General features: G+C 39.0%; 1 protein-coding gene across 1 annotated transcript; it reads left to right on the top strand.

The window, feature by feature from the left end:
• Positions 1 to 86: 86 nt before the first annotated feature.
• On the top strand, positions 87 to 20751 carry LOC137265133 (nascent polypeptide-associated complex subunit alpha, muscle-specific form-like). Its single transcript, XM_067800446.1, has 13 exons — positions 87 to 237; positions 2991 to 3089; positions 3566 to 3647; positions 5748 to 5957; positions 6110 to 6488; positions 9877 to 9914; positions 11265 to 11433; positions 11795 to 13770; positions 14238 to 14411; positions 14561 to 15613; positions 15997 to 16106; positions 16764 to 16849; positions 17649 to 20751. Exons 2-13 carry the CDS (start codon positions 3001 to 3003, stop codon positions 19007 to 19009), a joined length of 5727 nt encoding a protein of 1908 aa, XP_067656547.1. The 5' UTR covers positions 87 to 237; positions 2991 to 3000; the 3' UTR covers positions 19010 to 20751.
• The last annotated feature ends 26 nt before the right edge of the window (positions 20752 to 20777 follow it).

Genomic DNA, 20777 nt, shown 5'->3' with positions numbered 1-20777 from the left:
CATGCGTATACATTCGTACACATTTGACATTAAGAACAACATCTGTTTTGTTGGATGACTATGTTAATACGCGCATGGATATCATCACTTCCGCAATGTAGTAAGGCTTTGTACGATTCGCGCGGCGGTTTATCTAGAAGACATTGATAACATAACGCGTTAAATGTTTATTAAAAACATAAGCATCATTTGATTTGATGTCGAAATTACCTCTTATAACAACGCGGAATTAATCTGGTAAGTGAAACGGTAAGGTACTTAGCAATGTTTGAGTTTTGTTGTGAATAATATTTGTAAGCATGGTTGATGTTTTGGTTTAGATGCTGATTTCAAAGCTGAGGGCAGCTGATATTTTTGTTTCTGCGAGAACAAAGAATCCAAGCCAGCGTCAGTCTGATTGATCTGAAGATTGAATTTAGGATCGTTGTTATATGACCAGAGTTAAATCCCTTCACGATCAAACAGTACGAAACAGACGTATGAAAATATTTAAAGTTCCCGCTGAGGAATGACAGCGCACATCGCCAAAGGTTTTTGTTGCTTGGTGGAAATAGGTCATGTGTCACGAACGCTGTCGATGACCACTATTACGGTGTTTGCTAGCACTCTGAAATGAGGATGTTGTATTGTATGTCATTATTTACCAATACGTTCATTTAATGTAAATTTTGAATCGAAAGATATCATTACTTTCATTACTCCTCCTTCAAGACGTACACAAACCAAGATAGGGTTAAATGTGCACTAGATCTAATGATTCAAGTATTTTTACAATCAGGTGGATTTTGGGTTTGTTGTTGTTTACCTCAACAAATGTATAATAAAATCCAAAATCACAAAGTGTATAAACAAGTAAACTAAAAAGTCGGGCATAAAGTAAAAAATAATCTTGGGTGGGCAGATCATTATTAATTAGGAGTGTTCAATAATTTAATGCACTTGATTTTTCTATTAATTATTGCATGTTAGCATGTTAGCACATGAGGTTCTTTTTTTTACTTCATAAATTTGTTTACCTTTGTACACAGAATGCCAGTGAGAGACATTTCAACAGATATTTAGGAGATAAATGTGTTGGCCAATGCCCAGGTGTTACTGAGTATCTGAAGCATGGGAATACATTTGGAACCGACGGCGTTAGCTGGACATTGGCCAACACATGATGTTTATCAACATTGTAAATAAAAAAGTAAACCAAAGGGTTTTCCTGATTGCACTTGTTTACAGTAAGTACAGGGTAAAGCAGTGAAGTGTCATCAGCTGCCCTTTTCAGCTGGTTCCCATGGTAGCATCTAGAGCCGTTCATTTGTGACGTCATTCTGTCACAATATGATTTGAATGACATCACAACTTGGATGACACAACAAAACAATTGCTTGAGCTGTTTCCACACAGTGAATAATCTTGCAGTTTGTTTCAACCAATCAGATTACAGAGCACAGTGACTTTTGGTTTACAATATAAGTTACATGGTATTTGAAAGGGTATACCGGACTGTGAGATACTCAAAACGTGTCATAAAGTGAGGTAACTCGGGATGGCTTAGTTTATGATCAAATTTAAGGTTTTGTTAAATTCAGGGATTGGGAAAGAGAACTTTGACAATGGGCCATTTTCAGAATTTTGAATTTACCCACTGCCCTTGTATCAATAGTAAACTTCCAAAATTCAATGGGCCATTTTTCAGTCTAATGTGCAAAATGGCCCATGGCCCCTGCCTTTCCCAGTCCCTGTAAATGATCAGCGAAGTATTTTATTTTTGGATAAACAAATGAAGAAATTATGGCAACAATCTTATTACTCTGTTTATATCCTTAATTGTATAAGCTAGGTGTAAAAGTTTGAAGTGATCAGTCATTTAGCAGCCATTCCATCTTGAGGTCACAATCTGTGTAGTGTGCCATGTGGCAGATTTGACGGACTGTACGATTCGTACACCCTTGCAAATCTGCCCCCATGGTTTGGTGTGCCTTGGCTATTAACCCAATCAGAATTCGACAAATTTATCTCAGGATAACAAGTTTTGATATCCTGTGTCTGAAGTGTGGACCACAGATTGGTGTGAAGATCCTGGTTAAAATATTGGTCTTCAGCACCCCTTGCTTGTCATGAGAGGTGACTAACAGGACTGAATGGTCAACCCAGGCTCTTTGACACATGTTGTAAATCGATGCTCTCAAAGATGTGTCAAACTACTTCAAACTTTGCCAATACAATTCCACTAGAAATCCTAAGAAATTTGAATGAAATGCATTAAAATTTGGATGTATAGACAAAAACTTATATTTTCAATAATGAAATACATTTTCAGACTTCACGCACCTTCCCAGAATGTTAATGATGCACTGCTTTTTTGAAATGGTTCTGTGTACATGCAATAATGCCCTAGAAATCAAACCATTTGAATAAGTGCTATAGGCTTAATTTGTTTTGGCATTAAGGTGATTTTAAGCTTAAAATGTATGCTGAGTGATGGGCAGTTGGTGCTCAGCACTCAAGGGCAGCAATATGCCCTCTTCATACAGAAAGAAGACTGGTACTGGGTATTCAGATATTTGCAAAGCAAATCTGTCTAATCTGAAATATTGTTTTAAAAAATGAAAGATAAGCTGTGTACGTAAATATGATTGTCCTGATACCAGTTTAGGTAATAAAAAAAAAACAAATTACATTCTGTTATCTCTTTCTAAATATGTAAATATGTCGTGTTACAACTGAATCCAAATTTCCGAAAAATGAAAATATTTTGATGACTCAAAATATAACAACCCCCATTTCACCTCAGCTCACTTGGAAGTCGTATATGCCCTCTCAGTGTTGTAAGTCTCCACAAGAAAGGTAGAAATAAAGGAAAGCGTAGCAAGCATTTAAACGAAGCATGTTCAAAGTAATTCAAACATTGGTCATTATTCAGCTTACAAAACTCAACCAGTCATACAGTAATCTGTTAAAGCTCCCCTTGAACTCATTTTGTTTATTCCCATTTTCAGGTAACCTACAATGTTGTATGGGAAAATTGTTGTAATAAAGCGTAATGGACAGGATGGTGCCCATTTCCCATTGACGGCATCAGCGTGTCTGTTTGGACGGTAAGAGTTGCATGTGATTGCACCAGTTGCATTTAATATAGTGTTCCGATTAAATAATGCAGCAATGAAGAGAGTTCTTTTTACATTGTGTATATATGTTGTGTAGTAAACAAGTACATTGAAATACTATTTAAAACAACTGAAGACAAAATAGGGTGACTTTGAAGATAGAAAATAGGGTAACTTTGATGATAGAAAATGATTGAATTATACTACTAACACTTATGCTGGTGCTAATCCTGTTGGAAAGTACATACATACAGTAATCATGGTAATCTGCTACTGAACATGTGGAAAAGGTGATTTATGTATAGGAACTTTTGACTGTAAATTTGTGTAATGTTTGCGTCTTAAAAATTTACGTAGATATGCTTGAACATTTGATTCAACATTGCTTGCTGTATGTCACAACATACCATTCATGTTTTTTTCTTGGTTTTGGATTATTGAAGATCATTTCATGTTTTTGGTTTCAGGAGCAATGAATGCGATATTCGAATACAGCTTCCAAATGTGTCACAGGTTCACTGTCGTGTGGATGTAGACGACTCTGCAGCTGTGAGTGTCAAATCATCTTCTTGTTTATGTAAAAGCTTTCATGCAGCAAAAAAACCATAATTAAGGCATGTTGTCACTTATTTATGACATGTGAAATACATTAATGCTGGTCAAAAAACAAAAGTATAAGTGTACAATCAAAAGTGCAGTATTTTGTTCTTGGCTTTACAACCCTTGAAATTGGATACCAAACACATTCAGAGGGGGTGGGCATGCACTTATGTGTAACAAAGACTTTCATTGGCTGGCTGGCTGATACGCCCAGGGATCTCTCTCTGTATGTATGGAGATGTTTGGTTTGTAAATGCACACTCATTTTTTCTGCATTTGCATTCGATCCAATCCACAAATAGTATTGAAATACTGAGATGGGGAATTATTGCATGGCTGGAAAATTTTGCTTGTCCAAGTACAAAGTAGGACTTGAAAGTAACAATCTGAGTTTGCACTGGTTTCAACCGATCCAGTCATTCAAGAAAGTGTGGATGCAGTTTGCTTGCAGTCAAAGGATCACATGCTTCTCTGTGTTTAAGAAATACAGTTCACTCTACTAGCATCAGGGATGGCAATTTTTCGAGGATACATGGATTGCCACTGATCTTATTTCAAACTGATCAATTTTGTGAATCATCTGAATCCCCAATCGATGACACAATACTAAGTCTTCAGCTGAAACCCTACTTTCCTGTTGCCATCTTATACCATATGTAGTGTGATAAAGGAAACTTTGTCCTGAACCATTATAATGTTAAAACACACTTAAAGTTCTTTAACTATTCTTGGTGCTACAGCAAACTGGACGTGTTTTTTTTTTCTAAGATGCCAAATTTAATGCTTAATAAGGATAGAAATCAATCTAGGGCAGAAAACAAATGACTGTGTCAGTGACCAAAATTAAAAATCCTCGCACTGGGCTGACATGTTTTTGTGATGTGTTAAGGCAAATGTTAAGGCAAATGTTGCTAGAATAAACAAAACAAATTATAAACAGTTTGATGATGGCTTACGTTCAGGTTGAATATCGTCTCTAAATTATTTTAATTATGTCTGTGATTAACATAAACGATATGGGGCAATATGAACATTGCATTTCTGCTACCACCCTAAGTTAAGATCAGCACATTGAGATAAAGCTGACTAGTTAAGTGACATTCCAGAATTGCATTGTGGGACATGACGTCTGTTACAATGTGATATAATGTGAAAAGAGTTCGATTACAAGGGGGAAGATTAGAATGGGACAGTGATACCAACACATTGTGACATAATGCAAAAAGAAATGCACATTAGAGTCTGATAAAGTGCTGTCAGCACCTTATCTTTCACCGTAGCATCTTAGAAAATAAATAATGTGGCAGACAGAACTCATTTGCACAAGCCATAAATCAATGTCTTGTTTATGCCTGAAAGGTGTTAAGTTCAAATTGCATACGGTTAGTGATTGTCATTAGCAGATGGGCAGGCACACATAGAAGTGTCAATAAAACAGACATTAAGTTTTGTCTGACAAGAGGCTGCTTATCACAATCAACATGTTTTTATGTGTTTCCATAGACAAGAATTAAAACACAAGCTGAGCATTTTTGAATAATGAATAATGCTACACATTCTTGAAAACCGCCAACCGCCAAAACACAAAATGTGAAACAAAATAAGAAAAAGTATGCAACCAGTGTATTTTTATTTCTGCAGACCCAAGATGCTTGTAGTCACAAGAAACATCTTTTGTTTTCCCAACTTCAACCACAGTGATTGTCCTTGCACGCATCACTTGCCTTCTTGGGAATAAACCAACCAGGCATCTAGATTCAACCTGTGTGAACCTAATTGCACACGGGCTATGTAAACAGCACAGGGGTGAAATTAGCGAATCATTCGAACTCTGATTTTGTGTCAATTTTTCAACTTTATAGGATGAATTTGCACTTTTTATAATTTCTTTATTGTAAGTCCATACCAAAAGTGTTCAGAATCTGCACAATTGTTTTTGCATTGCATATAAGCTTTAAGGTCATCAACCATCATAGAAAGGATGAAAATTGCATGATAGAGGTGATGTTGATTGGTATTGGTATATATCTTTCACTCCTTTTCTTTCAGATTTTCTTGACGAACCTAAGTCAGACGAACCCGACCCTTATAAATGGAAAGACGGTATCCTCGACGACTCGTGTTAGCCACAAGGACATCTTTACAATAATTGACAGATCATTCAGATTTGAATTTCCTCCTGGATCCCCCTTTAGAGAAGGACTGTCACCCAAACCCAACAAAAGCCCCATTAACAAGTCGAAGATTCTTAGTCCAAAGGTAAGGTCTGACATTAAACTTGACAATAAAAAAATGCTCACAATATAGAATTCTTGATCTGCTTGCACTGCAACGACAAAAAACGCTCATCCTGCTTCATTCGCTTGCTCAGGCACTCGTTTCATATTTTCTAAGACTGATTTGTTTTGCAGTCCAAGCCTCCTATGTCACCTGGCAGAAGTGCATCTTCATCTCCTGCAAGAACACCAGCTAAAGGAGGTTCTCGACCAACTTCTCCTGCAGCAAGAAGGATGTCTCAGCCCCTGTCTCCAAGAGCTGACAATGGCAATATTGTTACACCTTTGTCTGTGAAGCCACAAAAGGCTGCCACACCTAAAGCATCTCCCAAAACTCCCAAGGTAGCTACACCCAAGCCAAGCCCACGAAGTAAGACTACCAGTCCAGCACGATCCCAGTCTAAGACAGCCCCTAAGAGTAGTTCTAAAGAAAATGCTGGGGCAAGGAGCGAGAGTCCAGTCATTGCACCATCTACGCCCAAACAGTCACCAAAGACGTCTCCTAAGGCATCTAGTAAGATATTTGTTTCACTTCTACATGCTTTATTATTGGCATTATTACCCAGGATTAAGTTATTTTGATTTAGGAGATAAACATCATGTGTTGGCCAATTTCCGGGTGTTATTGAGTATTTGAAGCACGGGAATGCATTTGGAACCGACGGTGTCAGCATTGATAAAAGTTACTGTGTTCTGTAATCTGATTGGTTGAAAAACATGATCAAATGGTATTAGATTCCCGGAAACCACAAGACTATTCACTGCGTATTGACCTCGCAAACAATTGTTTTGTTGAGTCATCAACAGTGGCGACGTTATTCAAATCATATTGTGACGTAAAGTCAGAATGACGTCACAAATGAGCAACCATGAGCACAAATGATGCTACCATGGGAACCAGCTGAAACGGCCAGCTGATGACACTTCACTGCTGTACCCGTACTCGATGTAAACGAGTGCAGATAGTGAAACCCTTTGGTTTACTTTTGTGTTTACAATAGTGAATGATTATATGTTGACAAGTCAGATTTAGTTATGTTAGTTTTAGGTTTTATGTTAGCAAAAGGATGTTTGCTGAGAAATAGATCCCTTGACCCATTGAAGTTTCTCTTTTGAAGTAACATGTTTAAAGGTCACATGCAACCAAAAAATCAAACATGATTAAAACACAATTTTTACTTATTCATGATATATAAAGTGCATTGGTGATTAAGAAAAAAGAGAGTTATAAGCGTATAATTGCAAATCAAAAGTGCAATGTTTTGTACCTGGGTTTCCCTCTCAAAACAAGACAACCGCGATACTGAACCCAGTCTGAGCTGGAGCCGGTGTGCACTAAAGCATAACCAAGCCTTTTCAGTGGCCACTGGTTCATTTGCTGATGTGCTTAGTCGGTTCTTTGTTTATGGCTTATTGGCCCAATAGGTGTTAATTTCAAATTGGATGTGGTCAGTGATTGAAGTTGTGCATTGCATACTGAAGATTATTTACTTGTTTGTGTACACAACCTAGATTAGACTACTGTTCACAACGACTCGCTCCAAGCAGATGTACTGCTTCAAGCTCCGCAAACCTTTTCACTGCACATGCATTATGAGGACAGCGCAGCATAGCATAACTGTTGAAACCACTTTTTTCCCCCAGCGCTGGGTGAATCGTTTGAACTGCAATTTTGCAGACTTTTTTCAACGCATTTTTTCCCCCAAACTTTATAGGTTGAATTGGCATTTTTGATGATTCGTTTCGGTAAGTGCATTCCAAAAGGTGTCAGAATTTGCACAGTTTCACTTTGCATGTGACCTTTAAGGAAACTGACATACTGGAACTGCTCGAATTTTGTTCCATACTTTGGCCATGATCAGTCAAAATATCTTGGCCCATATCAGTCTTTGCTCATAAATGACTACCTGTTCAAGCATTATGCATCATCATGACAATGGTATCAACAGATTTTAGTCTAATTTAACACTGATTCATTGGCTAGTGTCAGCTGATTGAAAGACATCAGGGTAAGATTCAGGCTGCTAAGAAGTAGTGTTGGAAATTGACCTGTAGAACCATAACCGATTATTGATGTCTTCTGTCGATCAATTATCGATAAATGATCAATTGAAAGTATGCATTTGTGAACACAACACCTTGCAGCTTATAAGATGACTGATACATGATCACGTGTAATAAGTAAAGATGTCTTGACATGAGATCATAACCCATTCTTCTTAGAAATGGATTAAGAAAAACACTTTGGCAAAAGCATATTGAAAATCATAGAGTATTTGAAAACATATGAATTTAGAAAAATATCTATTTTTACAGCTAAACAATACGTACATCAACTATTTGTGTGTGCAAAATAGAGAAATATTGAACTCCAGGGCCTCTATTCTCGAAAGGATCCTAACCCTAAGATATCCTAACTTCTATATCCTAGCGTCTAGGATAGGTGTCCTACCTTATTCTCGAAAAGTATCCTAGCGCTGGGATATCCCAACTAAGGACAAATACTAGGATAGGTTCTGACTTGTTCTAAGTCCGTCTCGGTGGAAATCAGCATGGTGTGGTACTTACTTTTAGACCAATTCTGACTGTGTGAAACACTTGAATTTACAACAGCACACAGTTTTTATGACTTAAGAAGATTTTTTGAGTTTATATCATCAATTTATCAGTTGTGAATAAGGCTTACTTGTTGCAATACACATTCTTTAGATCGACAACCGATATGTATTTTTATTCTTACCTATTTTCTATCCCTTTTTATCCCTTTTTATTCACAACATTCCTCTGAAATGTCAATGTCAACTCCAGCTCGATAAGGGAAGTAACTTCTGTTTATTTCCTAAGTGAATTTTCACGTCAAATGCCGCATAATGAAAGTTCAAGTCATGATAATCCGTAGAAAATCAAGTCAAATGAAACTATTTTTTGGATGTGTTAATTCTCTTTTTGGCAGACTTTCAAAATCTGACGACAAATGTTAGGTCCTAGTTTAATAAATGAATTTTTATGTGATGAAAATATAGAAAATGCTAACATGTAACATTACTTACATCTGATAAATAGTTTAGATCTATTCGGGTACAAGTTCACTCTATTTTCAGGATACAAGGTATGAATTTTTATTATAAATATAAATAATTACAATTTCTTCTAGATCAAGTAAGGCCACCAAAAGCTGAATTTCACCACAAACCTTTTACTTCGATTTCTAGTCTCACCATTTGTCTTGTAAGCGAGATTGTACCTGCCCTTACATGTTTTTCATGCAATGAATTATAGATAATATTTAGGTGAACTTGATGAAGGCATTTTTCTGTCTTAGCCAGGACACTTTTGAGAAGAGGCTCCTAGGTGGCAACTTCTATGCAGAAATAAGAATAGAATGACTATACACCTATCTCTTTTTTGGTTTGTGACCATGCTGAATCATTTCCCAATATCCACTCCATTTGAATAACACCAACAGATGATTGGTTTATCCTATAAACATTGATAAACACTCTGACAGTGACCTTCAATTTGCTCGTGACATTCCTAAATGAGTGCACTGAGCTCAAAGAAAAAAAAGAGTCTTGGGTTTGTTTGTTTTGTTTTTGTTTTTTTGTTGTTGTTGTTGTTTTGTTTTTTTTCAAAACAATAACATTCAAAGATTTATTGGATCCATAGTTTCACATATATCAGGTGAAAACCTCAAGAACCCCAGACCATTTTGGTTTAAAATGCTGAGGACCCTTTCAGAACATTTATGCACGAAATAGGCAAAATGTGTCTGTATGAACTGGGAAACAGTGCCATAAAAAAATAAGCAAAATAAAAATGACGTAAATATATGGATATGAATAAACCTAAGCTCTTGATAATTTTATTGGTTTTGCTGACAGAGTTTGTTCCCTTGTTTTAAGGTTCCGGAAGCAAGCGTCGAGTAAGTGGAGGCAAGAAGGTGAGCACTTTCCTGATGGTGTGGAATTGGGTGATGTTGTAGACTGACATTGCAAACATCCTATTTCACATGCGCATGATAGAATTCATGGAGAATAGGTTGTAACTGTAAATTTTAGGTTAAAATTATCCTGAATTTGAATTATGAAAAAGTGCAGTATGTGAAAAGTAGAAACTAATCGGATTTGAACACTTTATTCTTGGTGAGTCTGTGTTTAATGATGTATGTTTCTATTTTATGTGTCCATAGTTAGATTTTGTTATCTTTTGATGATGGAATGTGCCATAAACACTGACCACCTTTGAAGAGAACAGTGCTTGTCCTTGGTTTCTGGCTGTGACATCCACAAGTGACAAAATTCAGAAAGGGTTACACAGGAAAATGTTGAATTTCAAAGAACGTGTCCTTGTGCCATGCTCATCCTCTGACTCTCATGTATTTCACAAGATATCAGATATATGGATAAGGAAAAGAAGGCTTTTCGGGGGGAGGGGGGTTGTGTTTTTGTAAGTACAATGTCACAATGACGCAGGTTATGTGTTTTTCTCTTCAGTATTAAGATTTTGACATCAAGGTCATAAAACCTAAGGGCACTAGTTTATTGCCAGACTAGCTTGAAACGAAATGTCTGGATCACACTTGCCTTGCATTGTTCTTTGTAAATGAGTCCAGAGTAATTAAGTGGAGGAGAGCTAATCATGGATAACGAGCCATACTGACAACTCACACTATGTCATTTAGTGTGAGATACAAGTGACGAGTTGTCTTGTCACATGGCCTTATTGGCTGAGAGGATTAGTCTGTACAGACAGTCTGGGGTTAGTCTCATTTTCCTTGTGAAGAAAACTCCATTTGATGACGAAGAAGACCAAGGTTTGAATGTTATGTTGGGGGATATTACAAAGACAGGACTGAACCAGTACAATGCTGTTCATTCATGTGATTTATTAGTACAAAACTGTTGGACTTAATACCCAAGCATTGTAAACATTTGACATTTACGTACTGTTGGTAACTATATCGTCCAATGTATTCCATGGAAAATATTAGCAAAGGTTGTTCAACTTTGCCAGAAACTTTGCTTTACACCATTGTTTACAGAACAAACTGTTCATAGCATTTTTAAAGGTGTATGTTTACAATTTTTAAGATACAGAAGTTGTGTCATCTGTGTATGTTTTTATTTCAGTATGTGTATACTATATGTATGCACATAAATTATGCTTCGTATCTGAAAACATGCATGTTCTGATAGAAATGTCCACTCTTGTACCTAGTATATTTAAATTGCAAAATTTAGAAGAGATTTTATCATTTTTTTAATGTAAGTGTAAATGTACTTGTTTGCAGTCCCTCCCAGCTGGAAGTCCTTACCCAACTCCAGTAGGCAGCAAGTTGAGAACAAGTATCTCAGACCTACGACGCAAATCAGAACCAGTGAAAGAAGCTGAGCCTGTCACTCCAGCTAAATCACCTAAAGGAAAATCTCCTAAAAAGACACCTTCGTCAAGTAAAAAGGGTGTGTGTCTTGTTAGATTCCGGTCACCTCATGACTTTAATCAGATTTTTTCGATGATCACTATGTTGGAGAAGTAAAGCCTTCATAACCACAGAGACAGTTGTTAAAATGCAACTATCATGTTATAAAGCCAATTTCTTACAATTCAGGTGGGGATTTTTGAGAAAATCCACTTAGTGCATGTTGATATATTGTTTCTTGGAGGAAAACAGCTGTTAAGTTAAGCTTTTATGCCACATTTCTTTGAAATGTGTATATCTGTAACCTAAATATCAAATATTGACTCAAAGATTGATTGTTTTCATGTTAAGGTGTTTGATGGTTGATTGCTTTCATGTTAATGAATTCTTTTTCTTTTCAGGCAAGACTCCAAATAGTGGAGGAAGAAAAAGAAAGTCAACAGATTTTGAACTGCCAAGCGCCAAAAGAAAGCGAGTTTCTTTTGGCCCTCAGCTCACACCAGAGCAGTTTGATAAGAGGCTCCCCCCAGCCACGCCTATTAGAAAAGGGGCCACACCAATCAAGAAAGGAAACACACCAAGGAGGCTATCAGAACCCATCCAGAATCAGAGGAGCCCCAAGTCACTGCTGAGAAGATCCTTAGCTGTGCAGTCAATCAAAGAAGAGAGTCCTCAAAAGACTCCACGAGGACGCTCCCCAAAGTCATCACCTAAGTCCACACCGAGAAATCAAGATATTAAGACCATGCCTGTATTGCTGTCGGTTAGCCCACCACAGTCCACTCCTAAGTCTGTTGTGAAGGCTTCACCCAAGACAACAAGAACTCCATCAAAGTCACCACCGCGTTCACCAAAAACACCAACAAAAGCAGCTCCTTTAATCATAGCTGATACTCCTGTGTCACTGAAGAGCACCCCTGCTAAGTCACCCCTAAAGTCTTCACGCAAGTCCAGATCACCAACAAGAAAAACAACAAGCAAGAGCCCCAAGAAGTCTCCAGCCAAGACTGAGACATCAGCTCAGTCTCCAGCACAGGCATCATCACCAGCCAAGTCCCCAGTTACTGCAGCGACACCTGTCAAGTCTCCTGCTAGGGCAGTGACACCTGCCAAATCTCCTGCTAGGTCAGCAACACCTGCCAAATCTCCTGCTAGGGCAGCGACACCAGCCAAATCTCCTGCTCGGGCAGTGACACCAGCCAAGACTTCTGCTCGGGTAGCGACACCAAACAAGTCTCCAGCTAGGTCAGCGACACCAGCCAAATCTCCTTCTAGGGCAACAACACCAACCAAGACACCGGCTAAGGCAGAGATACCAGCCAAGTCTCCTGCTAGGGCAGCAACTCCTGCCAAGTCTCCTACTAGGGCAGGGACATCAGCCAAATCTCCGGCTAGGGCAGCAACACCAGCCAAGACCCAAGAAAGAACATCGACACCAGCGAAGTCTCCAGCTAGGGCAGCAACACCTAAAAAAACTCCTGCAAAGTCACCCAAGTTGACACCAGCCAAGACACCTCCGAAATTAGCTGAGATAGAACCAGCAGCAACTGCTTCTCCTCCTGCAGCTAAATCCCCCAAGAGAACTCCAGCGAAGTCCCCCAAGAGGACACCAGCCAAATCACCCAAGAGGACACCAGCCAAATCACCTAAAAGGACACCAGCTAAATCACTAGTAGTTATTCCATCTACCCCTGAATCAGCTGCCAAATCACCAGGAAGGATACCAAAAGTCAACACCCCTAAATCAGGAGGGAAAGTAAAAAAAGTTTCAAAGGGAAGGCCATCTGTGTCAGTAAATCTGACTGGTATTAAAGAACTGATGAAGACTCCGAAAACTAAGGCCGATGATGTAGGTCTGTCTGCAATTGCCAGGTTAGTAAAAACTCCCAAAACAAAGAAGAGTGGCAATTTGAACTTATCTGGACTTGAAGATTTGTTCAAATCTCCTAGCCCTGGGAAGGGTAAGACACCAAAATCTGCTCCCCGATCTTTGAAGAAGTCTCCAGTTACTTCACCCAAATCGATGAGATATACCCCTAAGTCGGCCAAGAAAGCTGTTACCCCAGCCAGAGAGTCAAAGTCACCCAGCGCATTGAGTGAGAAGACAAAACTACTCCAGAGCCCTGCTGGAAAGATAGTCTCACCACCATCAGATATGAATAAGGTGGTAGCACTGAGAGCAATCCATGGAAAGGCTGCAACACCTAAGCTTAAACAGCTTATGAAGAAAACACCAGGACGCAAAACCCCGGCGAATTCAAAGAAACTTTGGGCTGATGTTGTGAGAGTAGGCATTGCTGCTGTGGGTGTTGCTAGCAAGAAAGCTGGGCCTAAGGCTAACCCTGTAAAGATTGTTGCTAAGAAGGTGTCAAAACAGGTAAGATGTCAGTAGGTGTGTAAAATTTATGCTGGTAAGTTTGCAATGGCCCTGATAGCAAGTGAATTTTTTCCCCATCTGAATAATTAAGTCTTTAAATTAAATTTTTAAAAAAGAGATACCATGAGGATTCAAATATAGTAATACTCACAAGTTGAAGCGATTACTCAGGATCACTGTAATAAGTCTATATTAAATTTAACATATGCATAATGTTCAGATGAATGCATAGCATTGATAGTTATGTGAACTGATGAATGTTACTTTGGATCATTGAAGTACAGATAAGACCCGTAATTATTGTTGTCCAATTGAAAGGTTTCTAATACTGTCAGTGCAAATAGCTCTCAGATAGTTATATGAAATAATGTGTCAAGGATCTAGATGGCAACAGATTTATTACAGTCTTCTTTGTGATTTGAAATTATTATCCTAACATGACACTGTCTTGTTTGTTTTCTTTGTAGGTTCTGCTAAAGTCCGCAAAGAAGACCCCCAAAACTCCCCGTGCCCTTGCTCGTGCAACTGCTCCCTCCACTGGACATGCAGATTCCCCTGCTACTCTGGTTGTGGGCAGAAAGATCAGCAAGAGGGTCAAGACCCCTGGACCTGTGCCAAGAAAGGGCCGTAAAGTTGGCAAGGTGAGCAGTAGTTAATGACATTTGTTTTATTTTCTCTTGTTTAACATTTATGATCTGACAGATTTGAAACTAAAAGTTTGATCCTAAATATAGATATCAGTAGCTATTTCAGTGATGCATTTGACATTCACTTCTGTTTTCTATGTTAGGTTGCTCGTACATCTGCAGGAAATACAAGTTTTACTGGTATTTCTGAGCTGTTCAGTACTCCAGCCAAGACAGGGAAGACACCAGAAAGAAAAAGTCTGAAGTCGTCATCAAAGAAGACACCTGCTTCTACTAAGGGAACACCACATGCTTTGTATGAAGATCTCCCTGACACTCCTATTGGCCCTGGTGAGATGATTGTCTCACCCCTTACCAACCGACGCAGCAGTGGAGGAAAGAGTCCAAACAATCTGAAGGGTGTGAAAGAGCTCATGAGAACACCAAAGACCAAGAAGAAGACTGTCGTAAGTCCAACAGGTGTGAAAAGGTTAATGAAAACACCAAGAGGGAAGAACAGAAATGCAAGTAATGCCAGCCCAGTAGGGGTGAAACGTTTAATGTCCACCCCTAAGGTCAAGACCACACCTGCCAGTCCATCTGGTGTTGCTGAGCTATTCAAGTCACCTGCAAAATCTCCCGTTGCGAAGTCTGTAAAGAAGGAAGCAAAGGCAGCAACTCCAGCAAAGGCTGCAACACCTGCAAAGGCAGCAACTCCAGCAAAGGCTGCAACACCTGCAAAGGCAGCAACACCAGCAAAGGCTGCAAAGCCAGCAACACCTGCAAAGGCAGCAACTCCAGCAAAGGCTGCAACACCTGCAAAGGCTGCAACTCCAGCAAAGGCTGCAACACCTGCAAAGGCAGCAACTCCAGCAAAGGCAACACCTGCAAAGGCAGCAACTCCAGCAAAGGCTGCAACACCTGCAAAGGCTGCAACACCTGCAAAGCCAGCAACTCCAGCAAAGGCAACACCTGCAAAGGCAGCAACTCCAGCAAAGGCTGCAACACCTGCAAAGGCAGCAACTCCAGCAAAGGCTGCATCACCAGTTGCCTCTCCACCAGCAATAAGAGGTAGAAGAGGTGCTGGTTCTGCTAAAACCAAGAAAACTCCCGTGAAGGCTGTGGCACCAGCAAAGGTTGCATCACCAGTTGCATCTCCACCACCAAGAGGTAGAAGAGGTGCTGCTACTGCCAATACCAAGACAACTCCTGCTATGGTAAGTAACATAAGCTGTTCTGGAAGGGCATTATGCTTTATACAGGATGTTATCTTACAGAAAGATTAACACGGATGTATCTTAATCATCGTTACCTGAAACCAACTGAAATTCTATGCCCCCCCTTGGAATGCCTTTTGGTTGGTAGAGAACTTTAGATTACTACGTTTGGGGTTGGTGGGATAGTCTAGTGATGAAACTGTTCCTTCGTCTTGCCAAAGACCCAGGTTTGATACGCCACATGGGTGCAGTGTTTGAAGCCTATTTCTGGTGTCCCTACACCCCCAACACCACTACCGCAAAGGCATTCAGCTCTTTTCTCATGGACGTACAGTGCTTCTTCTGTATTTTCAGTTCATGATTTACTGTTGTGTACATTACAGACAAAACAAGGTGGCAGAATCAGGACAGCTCTAAAGTCGCCGAAGGTCAGCCCAGCAAAGGCAAAGAAAGCAAAGAGTGCATCACCAGCCAAGTCCCCATTACCTGCCAGGTGTGTATCTGATAAGAACAAAATAATACCTGTGCCCTGAGCAAGTATCAACTGCATGGACATGTGTGCTATATAAATATCCTATATTATTGATTCGGCATATTTTTCTGGCAACCTGACTGGGCTAGAGCTGGTCACATGACCAGCAACAGAGAAGCATATTGACTCCAACCCAGGGTCCTGTTCCACCAACTGATCTTAGCCCTATGTAAACCTCTACAATCCCAATCTTAGCGTGACGTTACTATCTGCTTACCGTTCCACTAACCAATCTTACCCAAGTCAGTTGTAAAGTTAAAGGTCACATGCACCCCCCAAATCAAACACAGTTATCACTTATTAATGATATATAAAATGCATCAAGTGTCAGTTCGCTAGATCAAGGGGTCTGAAATGATCCCAAAACATTGTGTTTGAAAGAATCCACAAAAGATCTTGGTCATATATACAATTTCTAAATGCCACTAAAAGACATAATTGTATAACATAATAGTACCTATATAGAAACAATAAGGTTGTTTTGTCTAATTATTAAGAGAATTCATATATTACTTACACGAATATATGTGTATTTTATGTAGGTTCTGTGGCAGTTGTATTTTATATTTCCTGTAATAGAATGTCTGGTATAGTTCCTAATTTGTGGCTTTGTTCCAGGCGTGGGGGAAGGAAGCGTCCGGCAACCCCTATCAAGACTGTGAACAAGAAGACCAAAGTTGAATCTGAACCAGTTGAGAAGGACTGTAAGTATATGCTTTCCATTCTCATTTGTCATGTATGGGGTAGTATTCAAGGGTAGCTATTCTCGAAACGTTCGTAGCGCTACGAACTTCTTAAGCCTATTCTAAATACAATGGCAACGATCAAAGTTAATAATTAAGTATGCTTCACTAATATTGTCTTTATCATCTTTCCATCTCTCTGGATTTACATCAAAGGAGTGATTAGTTTCCAGTTTCATTCTCTAAGCCATTACCTGTATCCTCTTTGTTGTTGTGAATCACAATTTGTGCAAATTAAGATCTTTGGTTTTTACTCGGTTAAACTTTTTTTTTTTTTTTTTTTTTCTCTTTTCTTTTCTTTTTTTTTTCAAAGCTTTAAGTTGTGAAAAAAGTGCCCTTTTAAGTTGTTTTTGGTCAAGTGGACATAGTGACATACGGTTGGTAGGTATTAAGAAAATATGCATAAATCAGCATAAAGACAAATTCTTGAATGAGTAATGAGGATAATTTTATGGATATCAAGTTCTGTATTCTGTAAAGGGTGACGTTTTGACATAGTTTCTATGTCGTCAACCAAGTTGTATATCCATAAAATTATCATCTTTTTTTATCACCTATGCTTCTGAAATGCCCATCAAAGAGGTTTTGAATGTTTTTTTGAACATGTGGTGAGTTAAATGTCTGGTGCCTGGACAGGAAAGACTTTCATGAATTATTTTCATGACTAAATAGGGTTCATTTATGACTGTTCAAATGCATGCAGGTCAGATGTTTGATTAACCAGTTTTACTTGATTTAAGATGTTCTGATATTATTGTAGCCTCACCAGTGAAAGCAGCACCCACGGTGAAGAAGGGAAAAGCAGTTCAGTCTCCAAAGAAAGCTGTTTCCCCTGCAAAACCAGTAGCAAGATCAAGAAGAGGAGCTCCAGCCCCAGAACCTGAAACAAAACCTGCTCAAGTTAGAGGCACCAAGAGAAAGGCAGAGGATGTCAAGCCACCCACTCCTAAGAAAGCAAAGACTGTTGTTGAGCCTTCCACACCTGTAAAGAGCCCCAAGCCATCTGGAAGAAAGACAAAAGCAGTAAAGGCTGCCTTGTCGATAAAGTCTCCATCACCAGTTAAGGCTCGCAGTCGAAGAGGTCAGCATGTGGCCAGTCCAGCCAAAACACCTGTCAAGCGAGGTACTCGAGGTAAACCTGTGAAGGTTAGTCCGGTCAAGGCAAAGACACCACCAGCAAAGGTAGCCAAGAGTAAGGCAAAAGCAAAGGAACCAGAGCCAGTGGTCACAGAAGAACCAGTAGCAAGTCCCGTGAAGGCTACCAGAGGGGGAAGAAAGGGAAAAGTTGTCACTAAATCACCAGTTAAAAAATCACCAGCTAAGAAGACAACAAGAGGTAAGGCAGCTGTTGCTAGCACAGCAAAGAATCCTGCCCCTGCTAAGAGAGGAAGCCGATCAAAACCAGCTGCTTCTCCAATCAAAACAGTCAGTAAGGCTCCAGAACCGGCTCCTGAACCAGAAAATGCAAAAAGTCCAGCTCCTGCCAAGAGAGGCACAAGGGGTAAACCAGTTGCTAGTCCAACCAAGACTCCTGTCAAAGCAGGCAGCAAGAGGTCTGCTCGAGGTGCTGTCCCATCTGCCCCATCTCCTGCTAAGAAAAGGACAGCTTCTCCTGCCAAGGCAGTTCCTGCTAAGAAAACAGCTATATCTAAGAAGGGTGCCCCAGTGGTGGTTGAAACACCAGCAGAATCTCCAGTTGTGACTGCTTCCAAAAGAGGAACAAGAGGGAAGCCAGCTCCCAAGACCCCCAAAAAGCCGCCATCTAAGAAGTCAGTTTTGATTGTGGTGACACCTCTCTCTGCATCAAAGGGAAGGCGTGGAAAAGTAGTTAGCTCAGCTGCAAAGGGTAAGGGCAGGGCTAAGAAGATAGCAACACCAACAAAGGCTGTAACACCTGCCAAGACGAGAGGAGAGAAAAAAGCAGCTGTAGAAAAACCCAAGACTCCTAAGCCAACACGAGGTAAGAAGGCTGACCCTAGCCCGAAAAAGACAATTCCAAGTCCAAAGAAGGAGAAGAAGGCAGCCCAAAGCCCTAAGAAGGTTCTGAAAAAGGCACCAAAGGCAAAGACGACTCCAAAGAAAGCCACACCTGCAAAGAGAACTATGCGGAGTAGAAAATAATTTCATGTGGCTTTAGCTGGCCAATAGCTGAAATTCCTATCTGTAGTTCAACTGTACATTTGTAATATTTTTAAATTTGTGGTAGAGACTTCAATTTGTAACCTCAATAGTTACCTCAGATGCCTTTGAAAAGACAAGTGTTAAATAATGTGTTCAAATGTCTCTAAAATAGTTTTTATTTTTATGTCTACTATGTTAAATAGTCAGTTTATTTTATGCCAAGTTTTACTTGGTGGTGTCAACGTGTTATTTGTTGTGTTAACTTTTAGTGACTGTTAAGTGTCCCATTTGTAACATACTCATTCGTTCCTCTTTGGGCAGCTGCAACAAAGATATATATATATATCATGTTATGCTTAATGTCACCTTGTTTTATCGTCATCACTTCCTCATTATTGCTATGCATACAGATTCCAAAAAAGTATTGTTTAAAAAGCTTTTATTATTGTGCTCATTGTAAATAGTCATTCTTCCTATGAACAGATAAGTCATGAATGCTGCTATTTTGACCGACAATATTATTAATAGTATGCTAAATATAAAACATATCACTGCTTTTGTTTCAAACCTTGCATGATGAGTTCCTATCGAAAACTCAGGAGAAAGTTAACAGGATTTTAATGAAATTTTCTGATTGACTGCTGTTATTTCCTGACCTTCGTGCATCAAATAACTTGCTTTTTCAATAACATTTAAGTTAGGGATCTCCGTTGTAATGGCTATATCCTCAGAACTTAGTATGATTAACAGCAATTGATAAAGTGGTACATGGCGATGTCTCAAGTATTTGTATAACAGTATTGTTGTTTGTGTTTTTCATGATTACACAATGCCATGAACTTTATGCCATTATGTGTTTCTTTTTCATCGTGAAGTAACTGTTGGACCTATTTATTCAGCTTAGTAATGTATTGGGTTACCTAAACATTTTATACACCTTTTGCAAAAGGGGAACAAAAAGGGTGATAAAATATTTGGGATTTGGCTGAATCTGAAAAAGTGCTCTTCCATTTTTGACATTTTTTTTTGTGTGTAATATATTTCACAGAAACACTTGAATATACATTTTACGATTCAATGCTTTGTCCTAAAAGTTTGAGTTTGTGTGGGTTTTTTTCTCTCTCTCTTTCAATTTTTGTGTGTTTTTGGAATTTGCACTTTTTGGGTTTGCTGAAACAAATGCATCTTCCATTGACCAATGTGTTCCAGTCACTTCAGGTACATACTATTACCTCATGTCCATCAAATCAACTGGCCACTCTAAAGTGAAAATTTTAACAAATCATCTTTTGGACATTTGCATTGCACATTTCTCATCTCGATTTTAGATATTCATGTAGATTTGATTCATTGACCAGTCACTAAGCCCTTCACTCAAGGAGGGTAAGTTGATGTCAGTTTCATTGTACATATCCATCAATCTTCATGTGTTCATCATCATTGTCTACTCCACCTGATTTATATTTTAAGGTGGAAGGCATTTCAAAATTCATATTTATATTAATGTCAAGGTGAGAGAGCTATTACCATGTCCTCAAGGTACTTCCATCTGGTTTGCTTTGAAACACTCGTTTTGGCTGATCACCTCAAACTGTAGATATAACTAGACTTAGACAGTTTTATCACAGTTCTAGTTTGTAAAACAAATTGAGGGCAGTGGACAAACTGCTCATTATTTACTACAAATAGTGTAACCTGTATTTCAGTATAAGATCTTACAATAAAAGATAATTGCAAATTCAGTCATTGTGTTGGTTTTGAGTTGAGA

This window comes from Haliotis asinina, chromosome 15, assembly GCF_037392515.1.
Source record: "Haliotis asinina isolate JCU_RB_2024 chromosome 15, JCU_Hal_asi_v2, whole genome shotgun sequence".
NCBI classification, from domain to species: Eukaryota; Metazoa; Mollusca; class Gastropoda; order Lepetellida; family Haliotidae; genus Haliotis; species Haliotis asinina.
The sequence above is the reverse complement of the archived record's forward strand: the minus strand, read 5'-3'. Positions and strand labels throughout refer to the sequence as shown.

Coding starts and splice junctions, on each gene's coding strand:
- LOC137265133 (XM_067800446.1), top strand. CDS start 3,001: ATGTTGTATGGGAAAATTGTTGTAATAAAGCGTAATGGACAGGATGGT. Junction 5,958..6,109: donor CGAAGATTCTTAGTCCAAAG/GTAAGGTCTGAC, acceptor TTTGTTTTGCAG/TCCAAGCCTCCTATGTCACC. Junction 16,107..16,763: donor AAGTCCCCATTACCTGCCAG/GTGTGTATCTGA, acceptor GCTTTGTTCCAG/GCGTGGGGGAAGGAAGCGTC.